The sequence below is a fragment of the Corythoichthys intestinalis genome, chromosome 14 (assembly GCF_030265065.1).
Source record: "Corythoichthys intestinalis isolate RoL2023-P3 chromosome 14, ASM3026506v1, whole genome shotgun sequence".
NCBI lineage: Eukaryota > Metazoa > Chordata > Actinopteri > Syngnathiformes > Syngnathidae > Corythoichthys > Corythoichthys intestinalis.
This window is the reverse complement of record NC_080408.1, coordinates 39,479,467-39,505,797: the sequence shown is the minus strand read 5'-3', so window position 1 is coordinate 39,505,797 and position 26,331 is coordinate 39,479,467. Positions and strand designations below refer to the sequence as shown.

Here is a 26,331-nt window from a genome sequence, read left to right as displayed (position 1 = left end):
AAAAATTAATTAATCGTAATTAATCGCAATTAATCGCAATTCAAACTATCTATAAAATATGCCATATTTTTCAGTAAATTATATATATATTTTCTGTAAAATAAATTGTTGGAATGGAAAGATAAGACACAAGATGGATATATACATTCAACATACGGTACATAAGGACTGTAGTGGGCATTTCACTCTACTGTCATTTAAATCTGTCTATGCTGTCCTCACTCCGAAGCGTCTACTTTTTCCAAAGCTATACAGCCAGTGAACGACGCCTTAATAATTAGACTTCTTCCTTTTTCATCTGATTTATTAATAAAATGGCCTCAAACCATTGTCCTCTTTAGACCGTCGTAAAACTACAAAATAAAAGTACACGAGCATTGCATTAGCAACAACGTTAGCTTAGCACGCTATACAGGTTCACTAAACATAAACAAAAAGCGTCTCATACAAAAAATAGAACATTTCGCTTACTAACATAATATGTACATTCTTTACAACAACCATACTTACGGACAAATCTTGTCCAAGGATCATATAAGCACAACATTATCAGCCCGAGACGTCGTGCAGCCATAATGAACTGGCAAGAAAATAATAAACCATGTCGCAAAGCGACCACAAGAGTTCACTGTTGGACAGCACAAAATGCCTTGCTGTAAAATTTACCAAAAGGCAGAATACTTTCTGAGCGGGACATGCGCGTTAATTGCGTCAAATATTTTAACGTGATTAATTTAAAAAATTAATTACCGCCCGTTAACGCGATAATTTTGACAGCCCTAGTTAAAAATAAATTTGTGTATGCAATAAGAGGGCTTGCAGTGAAATAAATTGCTTGTATTAAATCTTAATTCACTGATTCAGATCCGTTGGCACAATTTTATCGCACCATAAAATATGAAGATATTATGCATATTATAATACGCATATTATAGTCAACTGTCATTATTTATGATAAAAATTAATACATTACTATTGTTATCACAATCATATTAGGAAAAACACTTTTTTTAAAAATAAGGGCAAAATGTAAATTCATGCAAATCTAAACAAATCATTTTTTCGGGTACATATAATACTCCAATACAACAATTTTTATTTATACCACCATATAAATTAATTTAAAGGTGTTGTAGTTAAATGAATGGCACCTATTTGTGTAAATACTTTTGTGTAATTGATACCTTCATCATGAGGACCACTGTGTTGAGGGCGATCATCACCAACACAGTGTACTCAAAAGAGGGTGACGCTACAAAATGCCAAAGCTTGTACTGGAAGGTTTGCCTGTTCTGGGGCATGTAACGTGTCATGGGCTTGGCACTGATGGTAAAGTCAATGCAGGCCCGCTGAAAGAAAAAGAGTAAAGATTTTTTTTTTTTTTTAAATCAAAATTTGTGGGGTATCCTGCATTACAGTGTTTGCGTGTCACACCTCATTCTTCTCCAGACTGCATTCCTGAATCATCTTGTCACCCTGTTCCTGGAAGGTGATGATGATCAGAGCCACGAAAATGTTGACAAAGAAGAAGGGAAAAACCACAAAGTACACCACGTAGAAAACAGACATCTCCATGCGGTTGCCTCGACTCGGCCCCATGCTTTCCTCCGTCACGTCGGTAGAGTGCTGCAGCACCCTGGCAGGAGGACACATTTTAATTATTATGTTTTAATATTTCATTTTAATGGTTAGTGTAAAACTAGTACTATAAAGTCACTGACTGAGGCCATCCCTCGCCAGTGGAGACAGTGAAGAGAGTGAGGAGGGCCCAGCAGACGTTGTCATAGTGAAACTCATGTCTCTTCCACTCCCTCCTCTTTACCTCCTTCTTGTCCCTGGTGTAGTCGATGTAGTAACCTCTGTGGTGCGCACATGAACATTACACGTTCTTTAATGCACCAGTACATAAAACATTTCATACGTGAAGAAAATGCTTGGTAACAGATGTACAGTATAAAACAAAATGGCTACATTCAGACAGTAGGTCTTAATGCACAAATCAGATTTGTTGTCAATGTTATATTTTTGTGTTCAGACGGAAATTCTGATTTCGGGTGACTGGACTGTTCATACTGTTGTCAATTACGAAAACATGTCAGATTTAAAGTGCCTGTGAGTCTGTGACACAACTATTTACTGTTTATTTCATATTACACTCGGTATTTTATGCTCCTGAATGAAATGGACAACTTGGATGCGTGCAGAAGCGATCGATATATTTATAGAATTTTAAAAATCCTGCGCAACAAAAATATGAGTTTTTCGGCCACGGTCTCGGATTGAGGAAGAAGGCGAATGTTACTTTAACGGGAGACATCATCTTCACTATACAGCTGTATGCAAAAGCACCGTGGATCCAGATGATTTTGCGGATTAATTTGTTTATTTTTCGTGTCACGGCAGCCCAATGTGGTGCAGGTTTTTGTTGCTACACTAGGGAGAGTGATGTGAGCCTTTCTGGGTTTCTAAAAGATCCTGTTCACTGAAAAGAATGGGCAAAACAAGTACGACAAAGGCGCGACCATTGGACGGACAGGGATGTGAGTAAGCTATGTGTTTTATATTATGTCAAATACAGGGATCATGGCACACGTTTTTCTAAGGAGGTGGCTTGCATTTTGTGGGTGACAATGCTCCCGGTCCACCAAGAAGGCGGGAGTGGCCGCCTCCCTCGGCCGACACACTCGTCTACGCTTCTCGATTGTGTTGAGACTTACACCTCCCTTGCGTACCTGCCGAGAGAGCGCTAACCTTGGCTTGGGCTCGGGCAGCCACGCGCTCTGATGTCGGCCGGTTTGTCCACCAAGAATGTGCCATTTTCGGCATTTGTTCCCCTGCTGCAGCCCCCAGAGGAATTCTGGTGGCCGGGGGCTGGGCGAGTGGGGCTATCACCACCGTGTGTGACATTAGTTGGGGTAGTTTTTGTGATTTTTCGTTTTTGAAAGGCGAGGAAGAGACTTGGAAGAGCTGCTCGGTTTGGGTTAGCATGTAGCCTAGCTCTCACACTCCTCTTTTGTTTGTACTCTTTCCTCCGTCTCAGAGTCCCTGGTGGAAAATGGCAAAAGCCGGACTAACTCCGGTGGCATAATGTACCTTTCGGGAGGTTTAAGAAGTCAGCAGTTTTGACCATTATGGAGTAATTTAGCCCTGTTGTACTGAATAAATGCATTTTTAATATTTCATATTCCATTTAGCACAAGAATCTTATTTGACATCACCATACAATTTATTTAGCAATCGGGGAAAAATACTTAGATTCAAAGAATGTCCTGTAAAAATATTGGAGTACAGAGAAAAAACAGTATGCGCTAGTCATCATCCTCGTGTTTGTTGTCGTTCTGAATCTTCCTTCTCCTTCAAATACGACTCAAACATATACAGTGGGGCAAATAAGTATTTAGTCAACCACTAATTGTGCAAGTTCTCCCACTTGAAAATATTAGAGAGGCCTGTAATTGTCAACATGGTTAAACCTCAACCATGAGAGACAGTATGGTGAAAAAAAACAGAAAATCAGATTGTTTGATTTTTAAAGAATGTTTTTCAAATCATGGTGGAGAATAAGTATTTTGTTGGCAATAACGGAGGCCAAACGTTTTCTGTAACTCTTCACAAGCTTTTCACACACTGTTGCTGGTATTTTGGCCCATACCTCCATGCAGATCTTCATTAGAGCAGTGATGTTTTGTGGCTGTAGTTTGGCAACATGGACTTTCAACGCCCTCTGCAGATTTTCTATGGGGTTGAGACCTGGAGATTGGCTGGGCCACTCCAGGACCTTGAAATGCTTCTTACGAAGCCACTCCTTTGTTGCCCTGGCTGTGTGTTTGGGATCATTGTCATGCTGAAAGACCCAGCCACGTCTGATCTTCAATGCCCCTGCTGATGCAAGGAGATTTTCACTCAAAATCTCTTGATACATGGCCCCATTCATTCTTTCCTTTACACATATCAGTCGTCCTGGTCCCTTTGCAGAAAAACAGCCCCAAAGATATTTCCAACCCCATGCTTCACAGTGGGTATGGTGCAATTCAGTATTCTTTTTATTTCAAACAAGAGAACCTGTGTTTCTACCAAAAAAGTTCTATTTTGGTTTCATCTGACCATAACACATTCTCCCAGTCCTCTTCTGGTTCATCCAAATGCTCTCTAGCAAACCGCAGACGGGCCTGGACGTGTACTTTCTTCAGCAGGGGGACATGTCTGGCAGTACAGGATTTGAGTCCCTGGCGGCGCTTTGTGTTACTGATAGTAGCCTTTGTTACTGTAGTCCCAGCTCTCTGTAGGTCATTCACTAGGTCCCCGGTGTGGTTCTGGGATTTTTGCACCCCGCTCTTGTTATCATTTTGACGCCACGGGGTGAGGAGGGAGTTGAAAGTCCGTGTTGCCCAACGACAGCCCCAAAACATCACTGCTCTAGAGAAGATCTGCATGGAGGAATGGGCCAAAATACCAGCAACAGTGTGTGAAAAGCTTGTGAAGAGTTACAGAAAACGTTTGGCCTCCGTTATTGCCAACAAAGGGTACATAACAAAGTATTGAGATTAACTTTTGGTATTGACCAAATACTTATTTTCCACCATGATATGCAAATACATTCTTTAAAAATCAAACAATGTGATTTTCTAGGGGGGGTTTCCACAGTGAGGCGCCAGAGCGCTATAATGACAGGAGGAGCTAAATGGCAGATTAAAAGACTAATTTCTCGTCATCTGCTCTTTGCCAAATTGTTGTATATAGTCAAATCGTATTTCTCGTCATCTGCTCTTTGCCAAATTGTTGTATATAGTCAAATCGTCTCAAAATAGGATTTTAATTTCAATAATAATGCTATTTCAGTTTTTTTTTTAATTTATTAATTTTTTTTATCGTCTCACAGGCACATTAAAACCACATATAAAAGTGGCCTGGTTCGGATTTGAAATTAGCAGATTCTATGTGCACACTGTCATGAAAGAAATCTGACTCGAGTCTGTTAAAGGCAAAATGATCCAATTTGTTTCACTTCAAGCGTAAACGTAGCCAATCTTACACTGTCCACTCAATGAAAATCATTTCAAACAAGCATGCATGTTTTGGTTTTGTTGCATGCACTTACTGGCACTCCTTCTCTGTGTTCATGGAGCTGTCATTGCAGTAAAAGAATTTGCCCTTGAAGAGCTGTACAGCAATGACAGCAAATATAAACATGAAGAGCTGGTACACGATGAGGATGTTGAAGACGTTCTTCAGTGATGTCACAACACAGTCAAACACAGCCTACCAAGACAGAGAGAGCATAAGAGGTGAACCAAATAATTATTTAAAAGAATTCTATAGTGTTAAAGTGTAAGTCAGTGTTGTTTTCGTCGACCATGACTATAACGAAAATATTTTGTCGACGAACATTTTTTTTTTTTATGACGATGACAGGCTAAAACGTGGCATGGGAGACTAGAACATAACGAGACGAAGGCCAGTTTCCGTCTGATGAGATGACTACGAGACAATGCTACATCGTTTCTGTCAAATGTTCACAATGCGTGATATTTTCATATTGTACGCGGAGTACATCAGCTTGCATCGTGGCAGTGTTTGGGTCATGTCACTCATGTGAGATGTACTGCGCCTCTTTCTCCTTACCAGCGCTCCTTCTTGCTTGTTTGGAAACACGGTAAGATTTGTTTTCTTATCTTGGAAAGAGATTATGCTATTTTGCTGTAGCCTTTAAAGGTCTGTGCCGAGTGATCATCAGACGCTAAAAGTAATCCCAGTGTTAGCGTAGCATTCGCATTAGGGTTTGCATTAGCATTAGCTTCAGAATGGCCAGTCTAAAGCAGAGCTACTTGGCTTTTCTGGTCAGTAAGTCTAGAGCAGTGTTTTTCAACCAGTGTTCCGCAGCACACTAGTGTGCCGTGAAAGATCGTCAGGTGTGCCGCGAGAAATTATCCTATATCGCTTTTTTTTTTTTTTAATTCGACGGGCCGAGTTGCAGTAGGAAGGAAGGATTAGATAGAAAGTTGCAGTCGCGTCCAGATGAGCGAAGTATTCGTGCCGCGTTCAATAACCGCTCGGATTTCTGGCCATCAGCAACCTTGCTGTCCGCGACAATGTGGACCACAGCATGTCTACTGTACATCATTTGATTAGACTCGTCAAGAGTCAATATACATGAAAGTGTCCTTTCCATTTTAGCCATATGTGACGACCGTCAATCCTCCCCGTGTTTTATTCAAACACATTGTCGAGGACAGCAAAATTGCTGACGGCTAGAAATCCGAGCAGTTCTTGAACGCGACACGAGCAGCTACCCTAAACGTCATCTCCAAGCGAAACACCCGTCACTTCAAAACTAGTCGATGGACTATTTTGTTCGTCTTCGTGAAAACACAGGGAAACGGGCAACTTTTTTGAGAAAAACAACAGAGGTAAATGAAAAAGCCCTCAAAGCCAGTAACCCTGTGTTGCTAAATCAAAAAAGTTCCACACTGTGGCAGAGACCTTCATACTACCTGCCTGCAAAGCTATTATCAGTGAGATGCTCGGCCCTGATGCGGTGAAAGACATTGCTAGTCCCCGTCTGATAATTCTGAGCTTTTCAAGCCTAACTGCAATAAAAAAAATAACAAAAGAGTGAGACTGAGAGCTGTTGAAGCAATTGCTTTGTGTTCATCTAAACCAGGGGTGTCCAAACTTTTTGCAAAGGGGGCCAGATTTGGTGTGGTAAAAATGTGGGGGGCCGACCTTGGCTGACGTGCTTTACGTAGAACAATATATTGAAGCAAATTTTAGCAAGCCATTCCGTGTGTCACATTTGCTTTAATATTTTTTTAAATTAATAATTTCAACAATCTCGCAACTAGCCTTTGTGTCGTTCTCTTTTGACTATCGGGCTCTTGCAAAATACTGCTGCTGTAAAATTAAACTAGCTTCAAATTGCTTTAATTTCTCACTACGTATCTTCCCTGTAATCTTGTCGTACAGGTTGGCGTGTCTTGTTTGGTAATATCGCCTCACATCGAACCCTTTAAAAACAGCGACTGTCTCTTTGCAAATGAGGTAGACACAGTTGTTGCGTATTTTAGTAAAGAAATAGTCGAATTTCCACCAATCCTTGAATCGTCGGCAGTCAAATTTTTTTTGTTGATTGTCGCCATTTTAGATTTTAAATTGGGAGTAAAGGGTCACACGGGGTAATGTTGCTTGAGTGCTGCTGCCTTTTAGTGGGTAAATGAGGAGCAGCATTTAGTGTGTAAGCCACTTCATATGCTGGTAGGAGTACTGCTGACCAATTTCTTAAGTGTATGTGCGGGCCAGACATTATTGATTTTATGACAGAGGCTGGGGGCCGAATGAAATTTGACCAAGGGCCGCATTTGGCCCCCGGGCCGGACTTTGGACGTGTCTGATCTAAACAGGCTCAAGTTTTACACTTAGTAAGTATAAATATTAAGAAATTCGTTTAAAATTAAATATACTGTGCAGAAAGTAATTTTGGAACATTTTTGGTTTGTGTGTGCCGCGAGATTTTTTCCAATGTAAAAACGTGCCGTGACTCAGACAAGGTTGAAAAACAATGGTCTAGAGCAGGGGTCCCCAAACTACGGCCCGCGGGCCGGATACGGCCCGCAGCCACATTTGGTCCGGCCCCCTGAACAAACAAAAAAAAAAAATGTTTTTTTTTTTTATTTATTTATTTATTTATTTTCAATAGAGTTATTTATGTCCTGGCTTTTTTCTGTGAAGAACTGAGCAATGGTTATTTGGTTATTATCTATTTAATTAATACAGTATTATTATATTATATTATATTACATGATATTATATTATATTATATTATATTATATTATATTATATTATATTATATTATATTATATTATATTATATTATATTATATTATATTATATTATATTATATTATATTATATTATATTATATTCAGGGGTGCACATAAGTGGTCCGCATATGCGTACTGGACGTAGACAAACGCGCTGGCCCTCAACGGCTTCCATACGCTTTTGCGTACCGATGGCTGACCACTCTATTTGCGGCGGACACGAGAAAATAACTTCTCAAAATGTCGATGAGGCAGGCCACACTGAGTAATTACTTCCGTGTTCCCCCACCCCCGTCAAAAGACAGACAGACGACAGAGACGTCACCGGAGCTACCGAAAAAAAGGACTTTTGCTGAAAAGTGGCTACAGGAGGTACCATGGCTAGAAGCGAATGATGCTCGCACGGAAATGCGGTACAAAATGTGCCGTGAGAATCCCAATGTCGCCGATTAGAGCAACGCATTTTATGTAGGGTCAAAGAATTTCAGCCATCCAAACTTTGAAAAGCACGAAAAAAACAGAGCATGTGGCAATTAAGCAAACTATCGATGTCAAACAGGACCCCACTCGCCCTATGGACATGTGGCGGAATAGGGCGGAATAAAGGTAATGAACAGCGACATGCACTGACAAACGTGTTTTTGCTCGCATTTTACAAAGCTAAACATGCACGTTCAATGAGGTCTTATGAGGAGGACATCCCACTTTTAAAAAGGCTTGGAGTTAATGTGGGAGCAGCATAATGCCCTTTATTTTGAATTGGTGCTTTTATGTTTATTTCTTTACATTTCACTTCAAAGTAATGGCAATTTTGTTGTGCCAGTTGATGTTAATCAAGCATTAACTGTTAATATAATTAATCAAAGTAAATTGGCTCTAAGTAAAGCTTGTCATAAATTTATCGCATCAGGTGGGTCGGCTCTCAAGCTCAATGAGGACCAAGTCACATCTCCAGGTCCTCCTCTGAGAACCTGGGCAAAAAAATTATGTGCAGCCCTGATTATATTATATTATATGATATTATATGATATTATATGATATGATATTATATTATATTATGTTATAATATATTAAGGGCTGTCAAAGTTATCGCGTTAACGGGCGGTAATTAATTTTTTTCATTAATCACGTTAAAATATTTGACGCAATTAACGCATATGCCCCGCTCAAACAGATTAAAATGACAGCAGTGTCATGTCCACTTGTTACTTGCGTTTTTTGTCTCCCTCTGCTGGCGCTTGGGTGCGACTGATTTTATGCACCATGAGCATTGTGTAATTCTTGACATCAACAATGGTGAGCTACTAGTTAATTTTTTTGATTGAAAATTTTACCAATTTTATTAAAACGAAAACATTAAGAGGGGTTTTAACATAAAATTTCTATAATTTGTACTAAAATCTATCTTTTAAGAACTACAAGTCTTTCTATCCAGGGATTGCTTTGACAGAATATTAATGTTAATGCCATCTTGTTGATTTATTGTTATAATAAACAAATACAGTACTTATGTACAGTATGTTGAATGTATATATCCGTCTTGTGTCTTATCTTTCCATTCCAACAATAATTTACAGAAAAATAAGGCATATTTTAGAGATGTTTGAATTGCGATTAATTACGATTAATTTTTAAGCTGTGATTAACTCGCTTAAAAATTTTAATCGTTTGACAGCCCTAATTATATTATATTATATTATATTATATTATATTATATTATATTATATTATATTATATTATATTATATTATATCATTTTTATTTTATTTACTTTGGTTCCGTGAAGAATCCAGAAAGGGTTATTTGATTGTGGCTTTCTGAAAAACAATACATTTTTACTTTTAGGCACTCCTGCAATCGTCACACTTTTTCTGTTACAAACTGACCCCGGCCCCTCATCAGAGAAGAGAAGGGTTATGTGGCCCTCACAGGAAAAAGTTTGGGGACCCCTGGTCTAGAGTATGTTAAACGGACAAGTTTTTTTTTTACATACAGTTTGTGGCTTCTAGGTAGGTTTAAATGAAAATAATGTACTGCTTTTCCTGCTGAGTGTGTATTATCATCACAAAGTTGGCATCGCCCTTGTAGACGCTACAACATGTGCTCGTCTGTCTATGTTGATTTGAAATGGTTGGAAACCTTTATTTTTGGACTTCAACTTTGAATTTTCCCAGACGAAAACATTTTGAGTAACTGTCGACTAAAACTAGACGAAATTTGTATGAGATTTAGTTGATTTAAACTAGACGAAGATGAAAACATTTTGAAACTCCAAAAATATGACTAAGACTAATAAGTATTTTCATCCAAAAGACGAAGACGAAAATTAAAACGGCTGCCCAAAACAACACTGGTGCAAGTGTGTCGATTTTTACCTTGAGTTTAGGAAGTCTCTTTATGGTCTTTAGAGGCCTCAGGACTCTCAGAACTCGGAGGGACTTGATTGTCTTGATGTCACGACCTTTGTTGTTTCTGTTCAAAGTGTGGCATTGTGATGTTTAGTGTCAGGCTTGAATAGAGAATGAAATATTTTAACCAGTGCACTAGGACAACGTGAAAATGCCAGGAAAAAAACACACATTTTAAACACAATGAAAACCAAAACATTTTTGATGAGTGATAAATACAGACAAATAAGGCCTAAAGGATCGAATTCCGTAAAATGACTGAAATCCCTTATGGAAACAAGTATTCCAAAAAAGAAAACATGAAGTGAAAGTGCACTGATTTAAACAAACAAAAGCCAAATTAAAGCACATGACAGTGATTAGTGTGACTTAATTAAATGTTTACCCCATCACATTCCTGGTTGCCCCCACAGAGACAAAATCCACAGGAACAACAGAGAAAAAGAAGGCGGAGGCATAAGGAGAAAGACACTGTGAGCAGGAAGAGTCACAGCTATAAAGTCACAACAGAGAAATTAACAACAAAAGGCAAAGCAGTTCAAAAAAGGTTATTGGTTACACTGATAGACAACAGGAAAAAAATGCTGTAAAGTCATGACACAATACAATTAAACACGAATATCGAATTTTGCTTGTTTCCTGTGTTATTGAGGCACAAAGCAATGAAAAGTAATATATAACTGTAGTGAGTCAGAGTGTTAGTCACCGGCAGACAGGCGTTAATAGAGTGACTCACGTCAAAGCAAAGGCAATGAGTGCCCCAACCACCACAATGAAGTCCAGGATGTTCCACATATCTCGGAAGTAGGAGCCATCGTGGAGGATGAGGCCTTGGTCGATCATCTTCAGTAGACAGATGCAATTGAGTCACGCCACACGGAAATTTTCACAGCACTGAATGTTATTGTCCACATACCTTGATGATCATTTCAAAGGTGAAAACCCCAGTGAAGACATAATCAAAATAACGGAGCACCTGATTAAAAAAGCAGAAAAGGCATTCTGTACTTACAATACCAGGTAGCAGGAAGATACACTAATATTTTGTTCATGGACTTCATAATTGTATTGATGGGTCAATTCGGCCAGCCACTCCGCAACGCCTTCAAGCAGGGGGCCAGCATCCAACAATCCGCTTCAGTTAGTCGCAATCGGTCACAGCGACACATGCAGCATTCAACGCCAGATTTAGGATAAAAGTACGAAAGTAGTATCGCACAGAAACAGGAAGGATTGTCTCAGGAGTGATTTGTTCGAGGATTCAGGGTAATTATCATATTTTTCGTACCATGCATGCATTTTGAAATGTTTTGAAAAAAATCAATGGGAGAAATTAGCTGCTACGGCATTATAGTTCGAAATATTTACGTAAAATAAATGCTTACTGCACTTTTTTTTTTTTTTGCTTTTAACCAAGAATCAAGACTGTTTTATGTCCATATCTATAAAAAAAAACTCGGGGTTTAAGTATTTATTTACAAGAATTTTCACCGGAAAAGCTCTCTTTACATCAGGTGGCCGCAAGCTACATTCACTAATAGAGTAGCATTGTACTTCGACATATTTACGTAAAATAAATGCTTACTACACTGTTTTATCGCTTTTAACCAAGAAAAAGCTCTTTGTCTGAGATTCCACTCGGTCAACTTTGAAGGCCAACAATGCGAGCCCCCTATATATCGGCCCCGCGCCCCGTGTCCCGTCAATACATTATGAAGTCTATGATTTTGTTTTTCATAGACTTCATCATCAGTTGACAAGACAGCTCCTACAAACATTTCGCTACGCCTTCCCGTTGGGCGCCTATCCCTGCACGGTATTTGGCTTTCTCTTGATAAACTCAAACACACTCTGCGTTCAAACGTTGGATTTAGGTGGAAAAAGGACGAACGTTTTACTGCATACAAGTAGGCAGGAATGTCTCAAGAGTGATTCGGTCAAGGATTAAAGGTAATTAATATATAAATTAGCCCCATGCATGCACTTTTAAACATTGTGAAAAAAATGCATGGAAAAAATGCAATGGAAAAACTTTTGCTCGAAATATTTACGTAAAATGAATGATAACTGCCGTTTTTTTTTTTTTAAATTAAAATAAGAATCTAGAGTCTACATTCCATGTTCATATCTACAGAAATTCAGGAATGTACACATTTATTTACAAAAAAATTAAACTTAAAAAGCTCTTCGTTTCGCGATGGCCGCCACATTGGCTTTACACAATAGCATAATTTTAGCTTGAAATATTTATGTAAAATGAATGATAACTGCCCGGTTTTTAAGTAGTAGTAGTAATTTAGACATTTCTACGTCCATACAAAAAAAAAAAAAAAAAATTGCCGTTTACGTGTTTTATTTTATGTGACATTTCAATCCAAAAACGACGAGGGCCAGATAGCCGGCAAGACGTGTCTCCGTTCTTGGGCAATAGTAACATCGGAATTCAACCTAAATAAACTGCGATTATATATAGAAAATTGCACATTTTGCTTTTGTTGAGAAAAATTAAGATGATAAGTTTCTGATGTGAAAATTGAGTGATTTATTAGCTGTTGAATACTTGCACAAAAAAAAGTTGCTATTTTGGGCAAAAAACTTATATATGTTAAATGTTGCTTTTGATCCAGAAATTATAGGTGATTATCTCCGCATTTAGTGATTTTTGTGCATCTAGCGTAAAATTTGAGAATTTTATAGTAAATTTAAGTTTCGTTATACTTGTATGAAAAAATAATTAATCGGGATTTTATTAGGGAACGACTGAATTTTTTGATGCCACTGCTCATGGAGACTCATATACTGTATACCTAAGTGAGGTGCCTGTTTTGGTTTTAGGTTGCTAGTGGCTTTGGTTTTGAAAATATTGGAATTTTAAGTTTTTGAAAATAGGCACCCTGTCATGCCTTGAGTTGGGTTTGGTTAGGATTTTGCCCTAGTTTCTTGTCCATGTGATTACCCATTGATTTATCCTGTTGTGGCCCGATCGTTTGCCTTTTGACCAATCCACTGTCTCTTGTATCAACCACCTGTGTCACATTGTCTCATTACCCCATGTCTGTATTTAAATATTCCCCATGCGCTGTCTGTCCAGTTCGGTCATTGTCAGTCTGTGTGTCATTGTCAAGCCGTGTGTCCATCAAAGTGTTTATCTGAGTATCTTGTCTGTTCCTGCGTCAAGCCCCTATGTTCTGGTTCTCGCCCTGTAAGTAAGTTTGATGCCTTTTGTTTGAGCCCCTGACCTTTTGTTTGAACTTTGCTTTTTTGGACTTGTGTTTATCATTATAACCATTCTGAGTTCACCGCCACCTAGCCTCGCCTCCTCCGTTCCCCTGCTTTTGGGTCCCCTGTGACATCCCCTATGGATCGGCCCGAGCCTCGTATCCGGTCAAATGATAATGAAGTCTATGATGTTGTTAGTCTTTAATAAAGGTTCAAATATGGAATTCATTCATTCATTCAGTCATCTTTCCGTGCCGCTTATTCTCATGTGGGACGAAGTCCTGGAGCCTATCCCTGCCAACTATGGGCAGTGGGTAGAGTTAATTAATGAATGTGGCAAAGTGATGTGATTTGTTGCAGCAAGACTTTTGGGCGCAACCCTAAAATTGTAAGAAAATAGTAACATGTAAAACCACAATCACGTGAATAACAAAATGGGCTCACTGCTGAAAACAAACTGCACAATGGCCTTCTTGGCAAAGCACCCATGCTGTGCGCGTGTATGTGTACGCGTGTGAGTTTAACACCAAATGTGTCACTCACGTCCGGCACGCGTTTGTTGGTGACATTTTGAGTTTCAAAACTCAAACCTACGGGCAATTTAGAGTTTTGAATGAACCAGACGTGCACTGGATGCAAGAGGAAATAGGAGAACATCGAAAAAAACTAAAGAAATATGTGGAGTACTTGCGTAAATTATTCTATACAAATTAAAAGGGTTCACACAAATAGCGTGTTTTGGAAGAAAAGAGCAGGTAGAGTCCATTCTTCCATACGCCACACCACCCATTACATACATACAACTACACACAACAGGTAAATCTAGTGAGCTAAAAAATATTTTTCTACCTTGTTTCTTTCTGAACTAGTGCACACAGGGTCCTCAGCTGCCAGCGCGATGCTGCTTGCCACAATCACAAGAAGGATGCTCATCTCGAAGTAGCGTATAGTGACAATGTAGTGGCAGATCCTTCTGATCCTGTGGACCAAACAGGAACAAGATTTGCTTTTCACTTCATGCAATGAGTAATATTTTTTTTCAAATCATCTTACGGGTTAGAGGCCTTGAAAAGGAACATGCTGTCTGGTGCTACAGGTTTGGAGGGAATTGGAGGTTCCTCCTCCTCTGTGTCATCCTCTCTGTCTCTTTGTTCAGAATTGTAGGCCTCCAGCTCTTTACTGTTCACTACAAACCAGAAAGCTTTAGTCGGAAATGGTGCTTGATTGCACTTTTCTGTCAAATTACCAACACCCGGTTTAGAACATCTGTCACACTATGCAGCAAAAATAGTGTCTCACCTGTCATTGGGGTCAACTCTAGCAGCGGTTGTGCAGATATCTCTATGGACACACACCCTTCCGGATTGGACTTTCGGTGGAGGGAACCCGTGCGTTTCTCTGCTTCAAGGGTGCACACGGTATACTCCGTGACATCCAGAGCGGTCTCCACTGGGATGGTATGACAATCTAGGAGCCTTTCACATAAAGGAGGTTCAGGAATGTCAGGTATCCTGAATTAAAACAAAAATACAAAGTTGTAAGAATAGTACCATTTGAAATGGTTTTAAATACCTACATTGTCAGAAATAGGTGCAAAAAGGTAATATTGCTAAGAGAGTAAAGGGAGAACAGGTTGTTTCCCAAAGACTAGAGGTACAGTATCTTCCTAAAAAAGTACAGGTACGTATTCCCAGGAGAGTATATTGGACTACTGGTGTCTCCGCTGGGTAGTGCAGGTATTTTCTAACGGTAAGTTTAGATTCATTATAGAAGAACACAGTATTCTGTCTTTCCTTTTGAGTACATCAGGGTCAGCAACCCGGAGCTCCGTAGCTGCATTCGGTTCTTGAGAGACAGCGAGAACCAAAAGTGGTATTTGCCATGTGGCAAAATGAATTTTGACATTTGGCTTTTTTTTTTTGCAATGTGGCAAAACGGATTTTGCCATGTGGCATTTTTTTTTTTTTTTTTTGGTATCCATGGCATGGACGTGCATAGCCGTCAATGGCATGGCCTTATATGGGTGTCATTTGATTGACAATGCGCTGTAATGTAAAGTGTATGGCCCAAAAATCACAGCCACACGTTTTTTGCCATTTAAAATGAATGGAAGATTTGGACGTGCATAGACGTCAAAAAAAAAAAAAAATCCATTTTGCCACATGGCAAAAAAAAAATGGCACATAGCAAAGAAAAAATGCCACATGGCAAAATCCATTTTGACATTTGGCTTTTTTTTTGCAATGTGGCAAAATGGATTTTGCCATGTGACATTTGTTTTTTTGCCATGTGGCAAAATGGATTTTGCCATGTGGCTTTTTTTTTTGGTATCCATGGCATGGATGTGCATAGCCGTCAATGGCATGGCCTTACATGGGTGCCATTTGATTGACAATGCGCTGTAATGTAAAGTGTATGGCCAAAAATCACAGCCACACGTTTTTTGCCATTTAAAATTAATGGAAGATTTGGACGTGCATAGCCGTCAACACATGGCAAAAAAATGGCACAAGGCAAAGAAAAAATGTCACATGGCAAAATCCATTTTGCGAAATGGCAATAAAATTCCACATGGATAAATCCATTTTGCCACATGGCATAAAAAATGCCACATGGCAAAATCCATTTTGCCACATGACAAATACCACTTTTCGTTCTCGGCCCTGCTGCAGTTCTTTGATCCCTCTAATGCAGCTCAGTTTTAAAAATTAAAACACATTTGATTAAAACATATTGTGGAGCTTATGAGAGAAATTTAGCGTTACTATAGTGAGCAGAACAAGTCAGGCACACTTTCTTCGTAAACACAACACACACACACAGGTCATTAATTCACCAACTATGTAAAGTGATGGTGCCACCTTCAAACTGACACCATGAGTTTACATAGTTGGTGAAACACTGATTTGTGTTAGTGTTCTGTGAACGACGGTGTTTAAAAAGTGAGCCTGACTGGTTTCCAACCGTTTGGCTAAGACGTTAATTTTAAATGGCAACAACTGTGTGCCGCTCCCAGTGTTGTCTTTTTTGTGGAAACCAGTTCCAAATGGCTCTTTAGGTGTTAAAAGTTCCCGACCCCTGGAATATATGCTTCCCTGATTAGATAATAATAGCCTACCTTCCATCCTCTCCGATGTCGGCATATGGGTTGACGATACACATTCCAGAATCTTCCTGGACCCGGTCTTCTGCCTCAGCTTTCTCCTCATTCTCTTCCCTCTCGTCCAGAATCCTCCTCTCCTGACTGAGCGAGCGCTTGACCAGCAGCACATTATGTGGTGTCTGCGTGCTGTCCAGACTCTTGGCTTCAGCACGGGCCTCGCGGTGACGGTGGCGTCGGTGTCTGGCACCGTCCTCTGCCCCCTGACCTGGTCTGAACTTGCGGGCCATCCTGTGTCTTCCTCCACCTGTAGACCGGTGGTTAGTGCCACCCGTTCTCTCCTCAGAGAGGTTGATCAAAGGCTCAGCCGCCGGGGGTTCAGGTATGGGGACGGTTATAGACATCGGCGGTTCAGGGATGGGCATCCCTACCGACATGGGGGACTCAGGCAGGTGGGCGGGGCTGGCTTCTGCAGACAATGCGGGTACGTGGTGAGTACTAGGGGTTTCCACATTGTCCTCAGCTGGGCTGCTGAAGAGCTCCTCTCTGCTTGCCATCTGGCGGCGTTTGCGTAGCTGATTGGCCCTCTGTTCCCACACCGACATATTGACTTTTCTCCGCCTCTCGCGGCGGTTGGCAAAGGCATTGGAGCTGTTGAGGGGTTGCTCATCGGCAGCTGCCATCGCTCCATCCGCATCGTCGGGAAAGGTAGGACGACCACGATGGATGGCACGTTTCCTGTAAAGGTAGGGTCTTCTTCTGCCGCTGAAGAGCACAACACACATCAGATCAATAATTGGCAGTTACCAAACTCATTTTAAAGGATTAGTTTGACATTTTGGACAGTTGAGTAAGAAGACAGATTCTTATGAAGTAACTACAGTACTGAAACTACAATGCTTAAACCTAGCATAAGCTTAGCAAAGCGTAGCACATACTGTTGCATAGAGAAACAGCTAGCCCTTTTATGCCTCAAATGTAAATGGTAATTGCCAGCCAAGACTAATTAATTGTGGTAATTTACTTTGTCAGTCGCCAAACTAGACTGTGTTATTTTGTGAGTCTTTTATAATTGTGTCCATGGTGCAGTTGGTAGAGCAGGCTGAACCCTGAAAATGCTCCAATGTCAGCATTGAAAATGAGAACATGTTCTCATTTGATTTACCTGTCCAAATAAAGCTTTATTTAATGAATAACGAATGGATGGGCTCTCAGTAGCTGTTTCTCTGTGCTAAGCTAACAAGCGTCAGAACTAATTATGCTTGTAGTCACTATTTACAAACACATATTCCAAAAGGTCAAACTGTTGCACTACTGGTGGATAGTAACAATTCATGTAGAAAACCAGTTATGTAAAAATACATAAATAAATAAAAATGCTTGTCCAAATGAAACTTTTCAGAAAAGATCAGGCCTTTTTTTTGACTCTAAAGGTGTAATGGAAAATAAGTGAAAGAGTCCAAGCTAAAGAAATAAAGGCATCCAAAAAAGAAGAAAAGAATGAGGTTACCTGAAAGATAAGTGAAAATATCCACAAAACCACAAAAGGGAAAGTGCAGGATTAACACAAAAGCATAGTGTTAAATCTAAAGGACAGAATCTAAATACTGTCAAAGGGAGATTTTTTTTTAGAGAAGACAGATGCATACAGTTTTACTTACTGTTATTCTGATTCTGTTGTTGTCCATGTAATAAATGAGTGATGATTTGAAAACAAGACATTAGTTTTACAACATACACAGAACAGTGGTGACACAGTCCAAAACGTGATCTAAAATTAACTTTATGTTCATGTTTTTCTGACATGTTTACAACAGCAAATGTTTGTATTCTCAACAATCTGTGTTTAATCATTGCGTCTAAAGTCAAATTATCCCCTGTGGGGTGCTAATGTAATTTTGGCCAGTGCCACTTTACAACAGGAATGAACTTTGGCAACATGATGGAACAGCAAAACACATAAAAAATACAGCAAGGTTATATATACAGTACACCAACGAACAAATGACAGTCTTAGCAGTATATGCAGGAATGTGTTTTATGTTGGGATGTTTTCGTTTTTTTATATATAGCGGAAAACACATACAAGGTTGAAAAAACAGTTTCTGCTCTTGCACCCCTCTTAATAAAATATATTTTAAAAAAAAATTTAAAAAAAAAAATCTAATATATATATATATATATATATATATATATATATATATATATTTGGAATATACTATATTGGCAACAAATTTGGAAAATCTCAATTTTACTGAAATATAAAAACATTTAGGCCGACTAAAAGTGTCAAAAGAAATACTTTCCAAAAAAGACATTGCCTAAAATACACCTCTATGAAAACCATTAATTCAGAGGTAGAGTTATGCAACTTTTATGGGAAAAACTACCCCAAAAATGAATGATAAATTTAAATTTGATACACATCGACACATTTTTAATAGGCTCTAATAAGGCTCTGCATATCAATTTTCATATTTCTAAGTAAAGCATTTGGCGTTAATTTTTGAATCAGTAAAGTAAAGCATGCAAACTACTGCGCACAGCCCTTAAGCAAGCCATGTCCATGCTTGGATGAGATACCGTATAGGTTTTGGGGCACGAAAACTACTGTGGTCTTCTGTGACACTGCAGTTATAACTGGGATATTTTCACTTCAAAGTCGGTCCCCTCCCAACAGAACCAGACACACGGAGTAAATCCCTCCTGTCTGACTAGACTAGATCATGAGCCACAAGGTCACTGCCAGGCTAAAAGCAAGGCAGCATCAAACTAGTTTATACAGCGATAAAAACTACATCATTAGGCCAGAATGCTATGACTTCCTTCCTTTCATTCAATTACTGTATCCTGTCAAAATTCAGCAGATTGTAATACAGAAGCAGAAGAGCACACAAGTCAACTTTTTCAGCATTTTTCTCATCCCAGCATGGTCATTTGTTCACATTAACCCTTAACTTACTCAGATATTAAGCCATCTCTGCCTCTGGCATACCGTTGGTTGAAGAATTCCTCTTCTTCCTCTTCATCCTAACAAAGTGAACAGACTCATTGTTTGATTAAAGTGACACATTTGGCTACATTTTAGAGGGAAGCGCCGTTCACACGGGAAATTAAAGAGAAGGTAGATATGAGGATGCGGCGTTCAATATCAAACCTTTGTCAATTCTTGTGCATTGGCCAGGTTATCCACAGCAATGGCCAGAAAGACATTGAGGAGTGTGTCTGACGGCAACTTAGATAAGAAGAAACCGCAATGACTTATTAGCATCTTTACCAGCTGTTTTTACGACACATGTGCTTAAACTGGTGTTATGTCAGCTTTCATCAAGGATACAGTTTCCAAACAGGGTAAGTACAATGAAGTAGATGGACGACCACATGCCGTACTGCACGCCTCCTTGCGAGCGAATCCCGTTGTACATTACCTCATTCCAGTCTTCGCCGGTCAATATCTGCAAATAGACACGTACAGTACGTAGTTTGACGATATACAAGGCTTAGGTTGCTTGTAGTATAGTGTATCTACACAACACCGCTGACTTTGGTACAGTTAGCGTGGGATGGATTCCCACTTAGCGCGGATGTGGGCATGAATGGTGGTCCTTTTGTACCGTGGTATGAAAAAGTATCTGAACCTTTTGGAATTTCTCACATTTCTGCTTAACACCACCATCAAATGTGATCTGATCTTTGTCAAAATCACAGAGATGAAAAAACAGTGTCTGCTTTAACTAAAATCACCCAAACATTTATAGGTTTTCATATTTTAATGAGGATAGTATGCAAACAATGACAGAAGGGGGAAAAGTAAGTAAGTGAACCATCACATTTAATTTTATGTTGCCCCCCTTTGGCTGCAATGACTTCAACCAGACGCTTCCTGTAGCTGGCACATTGATCTGGACTAATCTTGGCCCATTGTACTCTACAAAAATTGCTGTAGTTCTGTCAGATTCCTGGGATGCCTGGCATGAATCGCTGTCTTTAGGTCATGCCACAGCAACTCAATGGGGTTCAAGTCAGTACTTTGACTTGGGCACTTTAGAGTGTGTTTTTTTTCTGCTGAAACCATTCTGAAGTTGATTTACTTCTGGGTTTTGGATCATTGTCTTGTTGCAGCATCCATCCTCTTTTTAGCTTCAACTGTCTACCAGACGGCCTCAGGCTTCCCTGCAAAACATACTGATAAACTTTTAAATTCATTCTTCCATTAATAATTCCAAATTGTCCAGGCCCTGGGACAGCAAAACAGCTCCAAATCATGATGCTCCCTCCACCATGTTTCACGGTGGGGAGGAGGTGTTGATGTTGGTGAGCTGATCCATTTTTCCACATGAAGTTGTGTGTTACTCCCAAACAATTCAACTTGGCCTCCCAAACATTTCAACTTTGGTTTCATCAGTCCATAAAATATTTTCCCAAAACTTCTGTGGAGTGTCCAAGTGCCTTTTTGCGAACATTAAACGGGCAACAATGTTTTTTTAAACAGCAGTGGCTTCCTCCGTGGAGTCCAACCATTAACACCATTCTTGGCCATTGTTTTATATATAGTTGATGTGTGCACAGAGATATTGGACTGTGCCAGTGATTTCTGTAAGTGTTTAGCAGACACTCTAGGGTTCTTTTTTTAACTCTCCGAGTATTCTGAGCTGAACTCTTTGTGTCATGTCTGGTGGACGGCCCCTCCTTGGGAGAGAAGCAACAGTACAAAACTCTCTCCATTTGTAGACAACTTCTTTGACTGTCGATTGATGAACATCCAGACTTTTAGAGATGGTTTTGTATCCTTTCCCAGCTTTATACAAATCAACAATTCTTGATAGCATGTCTTTGGACAGCTCTTATGACTGAGCCATGATGCACATCAAACAATGCTTGTCATCAAAACAATACTTACCAGGAGTGTGTTTTATAGTGGGCAGGGCAGCTTTAAACCACTCATCAGTAATTAGGCACACACATGACCTAAACTGTTGGGTAAATATTTGTTTCAATTGCTCTTTGAGTCTCCGTTGGCAGAGGGTTTACTTACTTATTTTTTTCCCCTGCTGTCATTGTTTGCATGTTATCCTCATTAAAATATGAAAACCAATTAATGTGTGGGTGGTTTTAGTTAAAGCAGGAACTGTTTTTTAATCTGTGTGATTTTGACAAAGATCAGATCACATTTGATGGTGATTTAATGCAGAAATGTTCCAAAATGTTCAGGTACTTTTTCATACCACTGTATATGTGCTCTGGAATTGACTGGAGACCAGCCACAGACGGAATTGAATCATCAAAAAAAAAAAAAAAAAAAAAAAAAAAAAGGAAGAATATACTGTATATATTTCAGTGATATTCGGACTATAATAACTATTGAATACTAGTGAGGAAAAAAGTAGGATTGGACGTCTAGTGCCCTCAATGGCAGCCCAAAAAAAAAAAAAAAATCATTTGTGCACAGAAGGGTTAATTTTTTGCCTGCTATGAGTAACGGATGCATTTAGTAAATGAAAAATAGGAACAAGTTAACATAAATTTTAAACTAAGGCCTTAGTTGTGTTTGTAACAAGATGGATTTGTGGATTTGCTTCATGTTTGATGTTTATTCATGCATGTGTACATGAATATGTGGGCGAGGAGCGGGGGCCGGGTGGGGATGCAAGCGAGCGAGCAGAGTTGTGCACCCAGGGTGAGAAATTTCCAAGGGTGCAAGAGGGAAGATGTGCGGAGCGTCGGGGAGGTGGACCAAACCTGAAATACTGTCATGATGGCAGCTGGAAACGTGTCAAAGTTGGTGGGAGTGTAATCTTCAAATATGAACCTAGAAGGGAGAAAGATGGAAAATAAAAGCGGGATATGAGTGAGAAGGAGGAAAATGGTGAGCCATTTTCACTTCATCTGTTTTTAGTACTACTGTATATACCAACTACACCATGAAGAATGTCAATGCTGCTTTCCCACTGCACAATACGAACAACAGTCCTTCTCAATTCTTGTACTATTGGATTGTACTTGTACAATTCTTGCTCATTTTTATAACACAGGACTGCCCCAAGGTTCAGGAAGAATGTCTTAACCAACCTATCATTGTCGATCACTGGGACATTTTGATCACAATTATGAGCTTCATGGTTAAAAGTTGAAAAAAAAAATCCGAACAACCTACCGTCCCCCAAAAAGCTGCATCCCCAGCAGTGCAAACACCACGATGAAAAGGAAGAGCAGGAAAAGCAGACTGATGATGGACTTCATAGAGCTCATAAGTGATACAACAAGGTTCCTTAGAGAGGCCCAGTATCTGCAAAAAATAAATAAGTAAATAAAAAAATCCCCCACTACAACAGTTTATGTTTAGAGGCACTAGGGTGGGGGCGTTTGAGGGTGGTGTGGATGTCCTACTTACTTGGTGATCTTGAAAATCCTCAGAAGCCTCAGCGCCCTCAGCACGCTGATGCCAAAAGACATACCGGGCCGGAAGAAGCCATACACTACCTCGAAAATGCTGCCCACAATAACCTGCAAAAACCACAAGGATATGTTGCTCCGTAGTCTCCGTCTTTGCATAACAATAAAACACAATATTGCGCCTTCAAATTGCTGACAAAGTGCTATAGATATCGTCATTGGAAAAAGTGAGCCACAAATTTTGTATTAGCAAACGTGAGGTTGGAGGGTCTTTACTAAGGGGTGTCCTGATCACTTATACAGTATTTGTTTATGAGTCTAAGTCATGTGATTTTGAAGGTCTGCCAAGATCAAGTCCCAATTAAGGAGCAGAACAAAATGCACATCTAAATGTCTTTTCCCCCAATTTGAACAAAGCTATCCCAATAATATAGCTACTAGAGCTGGGAATCTTTGGGCACCTAACGATTCGATTACGATTACGATTCAGAGGCTCCGATTCGATTATAAAACGATTATTGATGCACCCCACTCCTTTTTTTTTTTTTTTAATTTGTACATTAGTTTCAAAATTGTTCAAAAATCCTCTCAGGCTAAACCAAACTACTATTTCAGTATCAAGTTAACATATAGCAGTAAACAAATATACAAAAATAACAGTAAATAAAAAACTCCAGTCCCCATTCTATATCAGCAGCTTTAAACTACTTTCAATTAATTTAATGTTGTGAATCAACCGTTAAAGTTGTTAAAATTGCTCCTGTTATTCCATAATTTCTCTTTTGTCTACTTTCAACATGTAAAAGTTTTAAAACTATTTTAAAGATAGATTCAAGTCAATATTTTACTGATTTAGGAGTATTTTAGATAAAAAGTTAATTAGGTTCGCTTGGAAGGTTCGCAACAACAGCCTTGCAGGGAAGTGTACTGCTTTAAGATGGCGGCCGTTACTAACGCCCGCATCTAGTTTTTTGTAGATGTGCTGGTAACGATACCGAAGCTATAATGCATCTAGTCCTATATAAATGATATCTATCGTAACATAATGTGGCTTGTAGCAGCTTTTCGGCAGCAGTCAGGTATGTTGTTGTTGTTTTTTTTATCTTGTGGCATGAATTGAGCTAGAGCCGTGAGTTGAGCATTGGCGTTACCCGAGGGGCCGGGTAATGAGAAGCATGATGTTTAGCTACTCTCGCTCCGTCCCTAATTGCATACCGAAGACCGCGCGGCGCGCTGAGTGTGTCGTACTTCTGCTTTACTTGGCATATTTCAATAATCGGAATTTGGATGTTTGTGAATCGTTCTCGAATCTTCCACGGCCGAATCGCGAATACTCTAAGAATCGGAAATTTTGCACACCTCTAATAGCTACTGTATTTGTTGGACTATAAGTCGCACCTGAGTATAAGTTGCACCAGCCATAAAATGCCCAACGAAGAGGAAAAAAACATATAAGTCGCACCGGAGTAATAAGTCGCATTTTGGGGGAAATTTACCTGATAAAATCCAACAAAAAGAACAGATATGCTATCTTGAAAGGCAATTTAAAACAAAAATACAATAGAGAACAACATGCTGAATAGGTGTACAGTATGATAATGTTACATGATGCATGAACAACGAAATACGAACGTGGCCGGTATGTTAACGTAACATAGCTATAAAGAGTTATTCAGATAACTATAGCATAAAGAACATGCTAACAAGTTTACCAAGCCATCAGTGTCACTCCAAAATACCAAAATAACATGTGAAATGATATAATTATGTGTTAATAATTTCACACATAAGTTGCTCCAGAGTATAAGTCGCACCCCCAGCCAAACTATGAAAAAAGAAAAAAAAAACGCGACTCATAGTCCAAAAAATACGGTACAGTATATAAAAAGATTATTAGTACAGCAGTGGTTGTAACAAAGCGAAAAGAAAATTCCCAAATTCCATTTTTGCTGTCACTGGACATTTCCTTTCTTCTGCAAATTTTGTCTCTGTGGAATTAAAAACAAAAACAAAAACAAAAAAAAACAAAAACAAAAACTGGCTGGCATAGAGTGACCATGTTTCACTGCTCTTGACAGCAACATGAATAGAATAGAATAGAATAGAATAGAATAGAATAGAATAGAATAGAATAGAATAGAATAGAAAGCCTTTCTTGTCATTGTACAGAGTACAATGACAATCCAATTTGTCTCCAAGTCAAAATGAATTGGACGTCTATCGCCGGCAATGGCAGCCAATGAGTTAATGCTTAAAATGTTGTTTCGGCATCTTGACCATTTCAATCAAATCAGAATAAATGGAATAAGACATTATTTACAAAGCCATGTGTTTTGTTAGAGTAACAAAATACATTCCTGCCATTGGCACAGCCAGGGCCGGCCCAGCCTATATGCAGACTATGCAGCTGTTTCGGGCCCCTGACCACAAGGGGGCCCCCAATCTGGCAATTGTTTAATTTATATTCTATTTTGTTTACTACAGTTTGCTTTATTTGACTTTTGTGAGTTTTGATACTTGATTACAAGCTTAAAAAAATAAAAGTTCTTCCTTAACTTCTTTCTTTCCTCTTTTAGAGAAAAGGTTTGGCGCTATCTACTGTAAGTTCTGACAATCATTTGGGGTGAGAAGTTTGAAGTATGCAGTGCAACAAAATCTGATTAATATACAAAATATGGACGTATGGGTTGGGTTGCATGTATGGGTTTCACAGTACACTGTGACGAAATGGTGGGCCAAAAATATGGGCCCCTTTTCATTATTTTGCTTAGGGCCCCCAAATGGCCTGGGCCGGCCCTGGGCACAGCAGTATGCAAGGTTGGCTCTCCTCGCAAACAGCAAGGCAGGAAATATGTTGTGTATGGTGAGCTAGAATCCTTGATACTTGGTTCATTTTGACGAGCATGTAAGGGACGTGCAAAAAATACACCTGCAGTAATATAATATGAAGGAAAAGCACATCTTTAACCACACGAAGCACTCACGCCACAGTCGAAGCAGTTGAAAGATGAATGGAAGTAGAGACGGAAACCCAAACCATACATCTTCAGAAACATCTCAGCCAGGAACAGCCCCAGAAATACAAACTCTGCATAGTCTGGAGAGAAAACAAAATAAAACAATCCATGAGGTCAAAATAGACAACGTCCACCGATAAAAAAAACCAAACTATGGTCACCCACAGAGAAAGATGGTGAGCCAGTCAGGTTGGTTGTGGTGCACAATGGCCACACAGATGGTGTTGAGAGCCACCAGGCTAAGCACCATCAGGTAGAATGTGTCCGTCTTCACCATGCGGCGAATGGAAATGCGCAACATGCGTTCTTTGCGCCGCAAGTATGCAGCTGGACCGCGCCGACCGCTGCGGAAGTTCATTCTGGACCGGGACATGCCTGCC

General features: G+C 39.5%; 1 protein-coding gene across 1 annotated transcript in view; it reads right to left on the bottom strand.

Annotated features, from left to right (window-relative positions):
* The window catches only part of LOC130929544 (voltage-dependent R-type calcium channel subunit alpha-1E-like), a 118,181-nt gene that overhangs the window by 14,924 nt on the left and 76,926 nt on the right, over positions 1-26,331 (bottom strand). The window contains exons 13-31 of the mRNA XM_057856760.1: positions 26,117-26,326; positions 25,919-26,031; positions 22,933-23,045; positions 22,696-22,827; positions 22,281-22,350; positions 19,879-19,996; positions 19,699-19,766; positions 19,504-19,571; positions 16,560-17,306; positions 14,741-14,952; positions 14,495-14,627; positions 14,291-14,420; positions 11,139-11,198; positions 10,959-11,065; positions 10,190-10,286; positions 5,099-5,259; positions 1,722-1,859; positions 1,435-1,636; positions 1,185-1,349 (exon numbers count right to left, since the gene is read on the bottom strand). Of these exons, the coding sequence (XP_057712743.1) occupies positions 1,185-1,349; positions 1,435-1,636; positions 1,722-1,859; positions 5,099-5,259; positions 10,190-10,286; positions 10,959-11,065; positions 11,139-11,198; positions 14,291-14,420; positions 14,495-14,627; positions 14,741-14,952; positions 16,560-17,306; positions 19,504-19,571; positions 19,699-19,766; positions 19,879-19,996; positions 22,281-22,350; positions 22,696-22,827; positions 22,933-23,045; positions 25,919-26,031; positions 26,117-26,326 (3,044 nt within the window). The remainder of the gene's footprint in view (positions 1-1,184; positions 1,350-1,434; positions 1,637-1,721; positions 1,860-5,098; positions 5,260-10,189; positions 10,287-10,958; positions 11,066-11,138; positions 11,199-14,290; positions 14,421-14,494; positions 14,628-14,740; positions 14,953-16,559; positions 17,307-19,503; positions 19,572-19,698; positions 19,767-19,878; positions 19,997-22,280; positions 22,351-22,695; positions 22,828-22,932; positions 23,046-25,918; positions 26,032-26,116; positions 26,327-26,331) is intronic.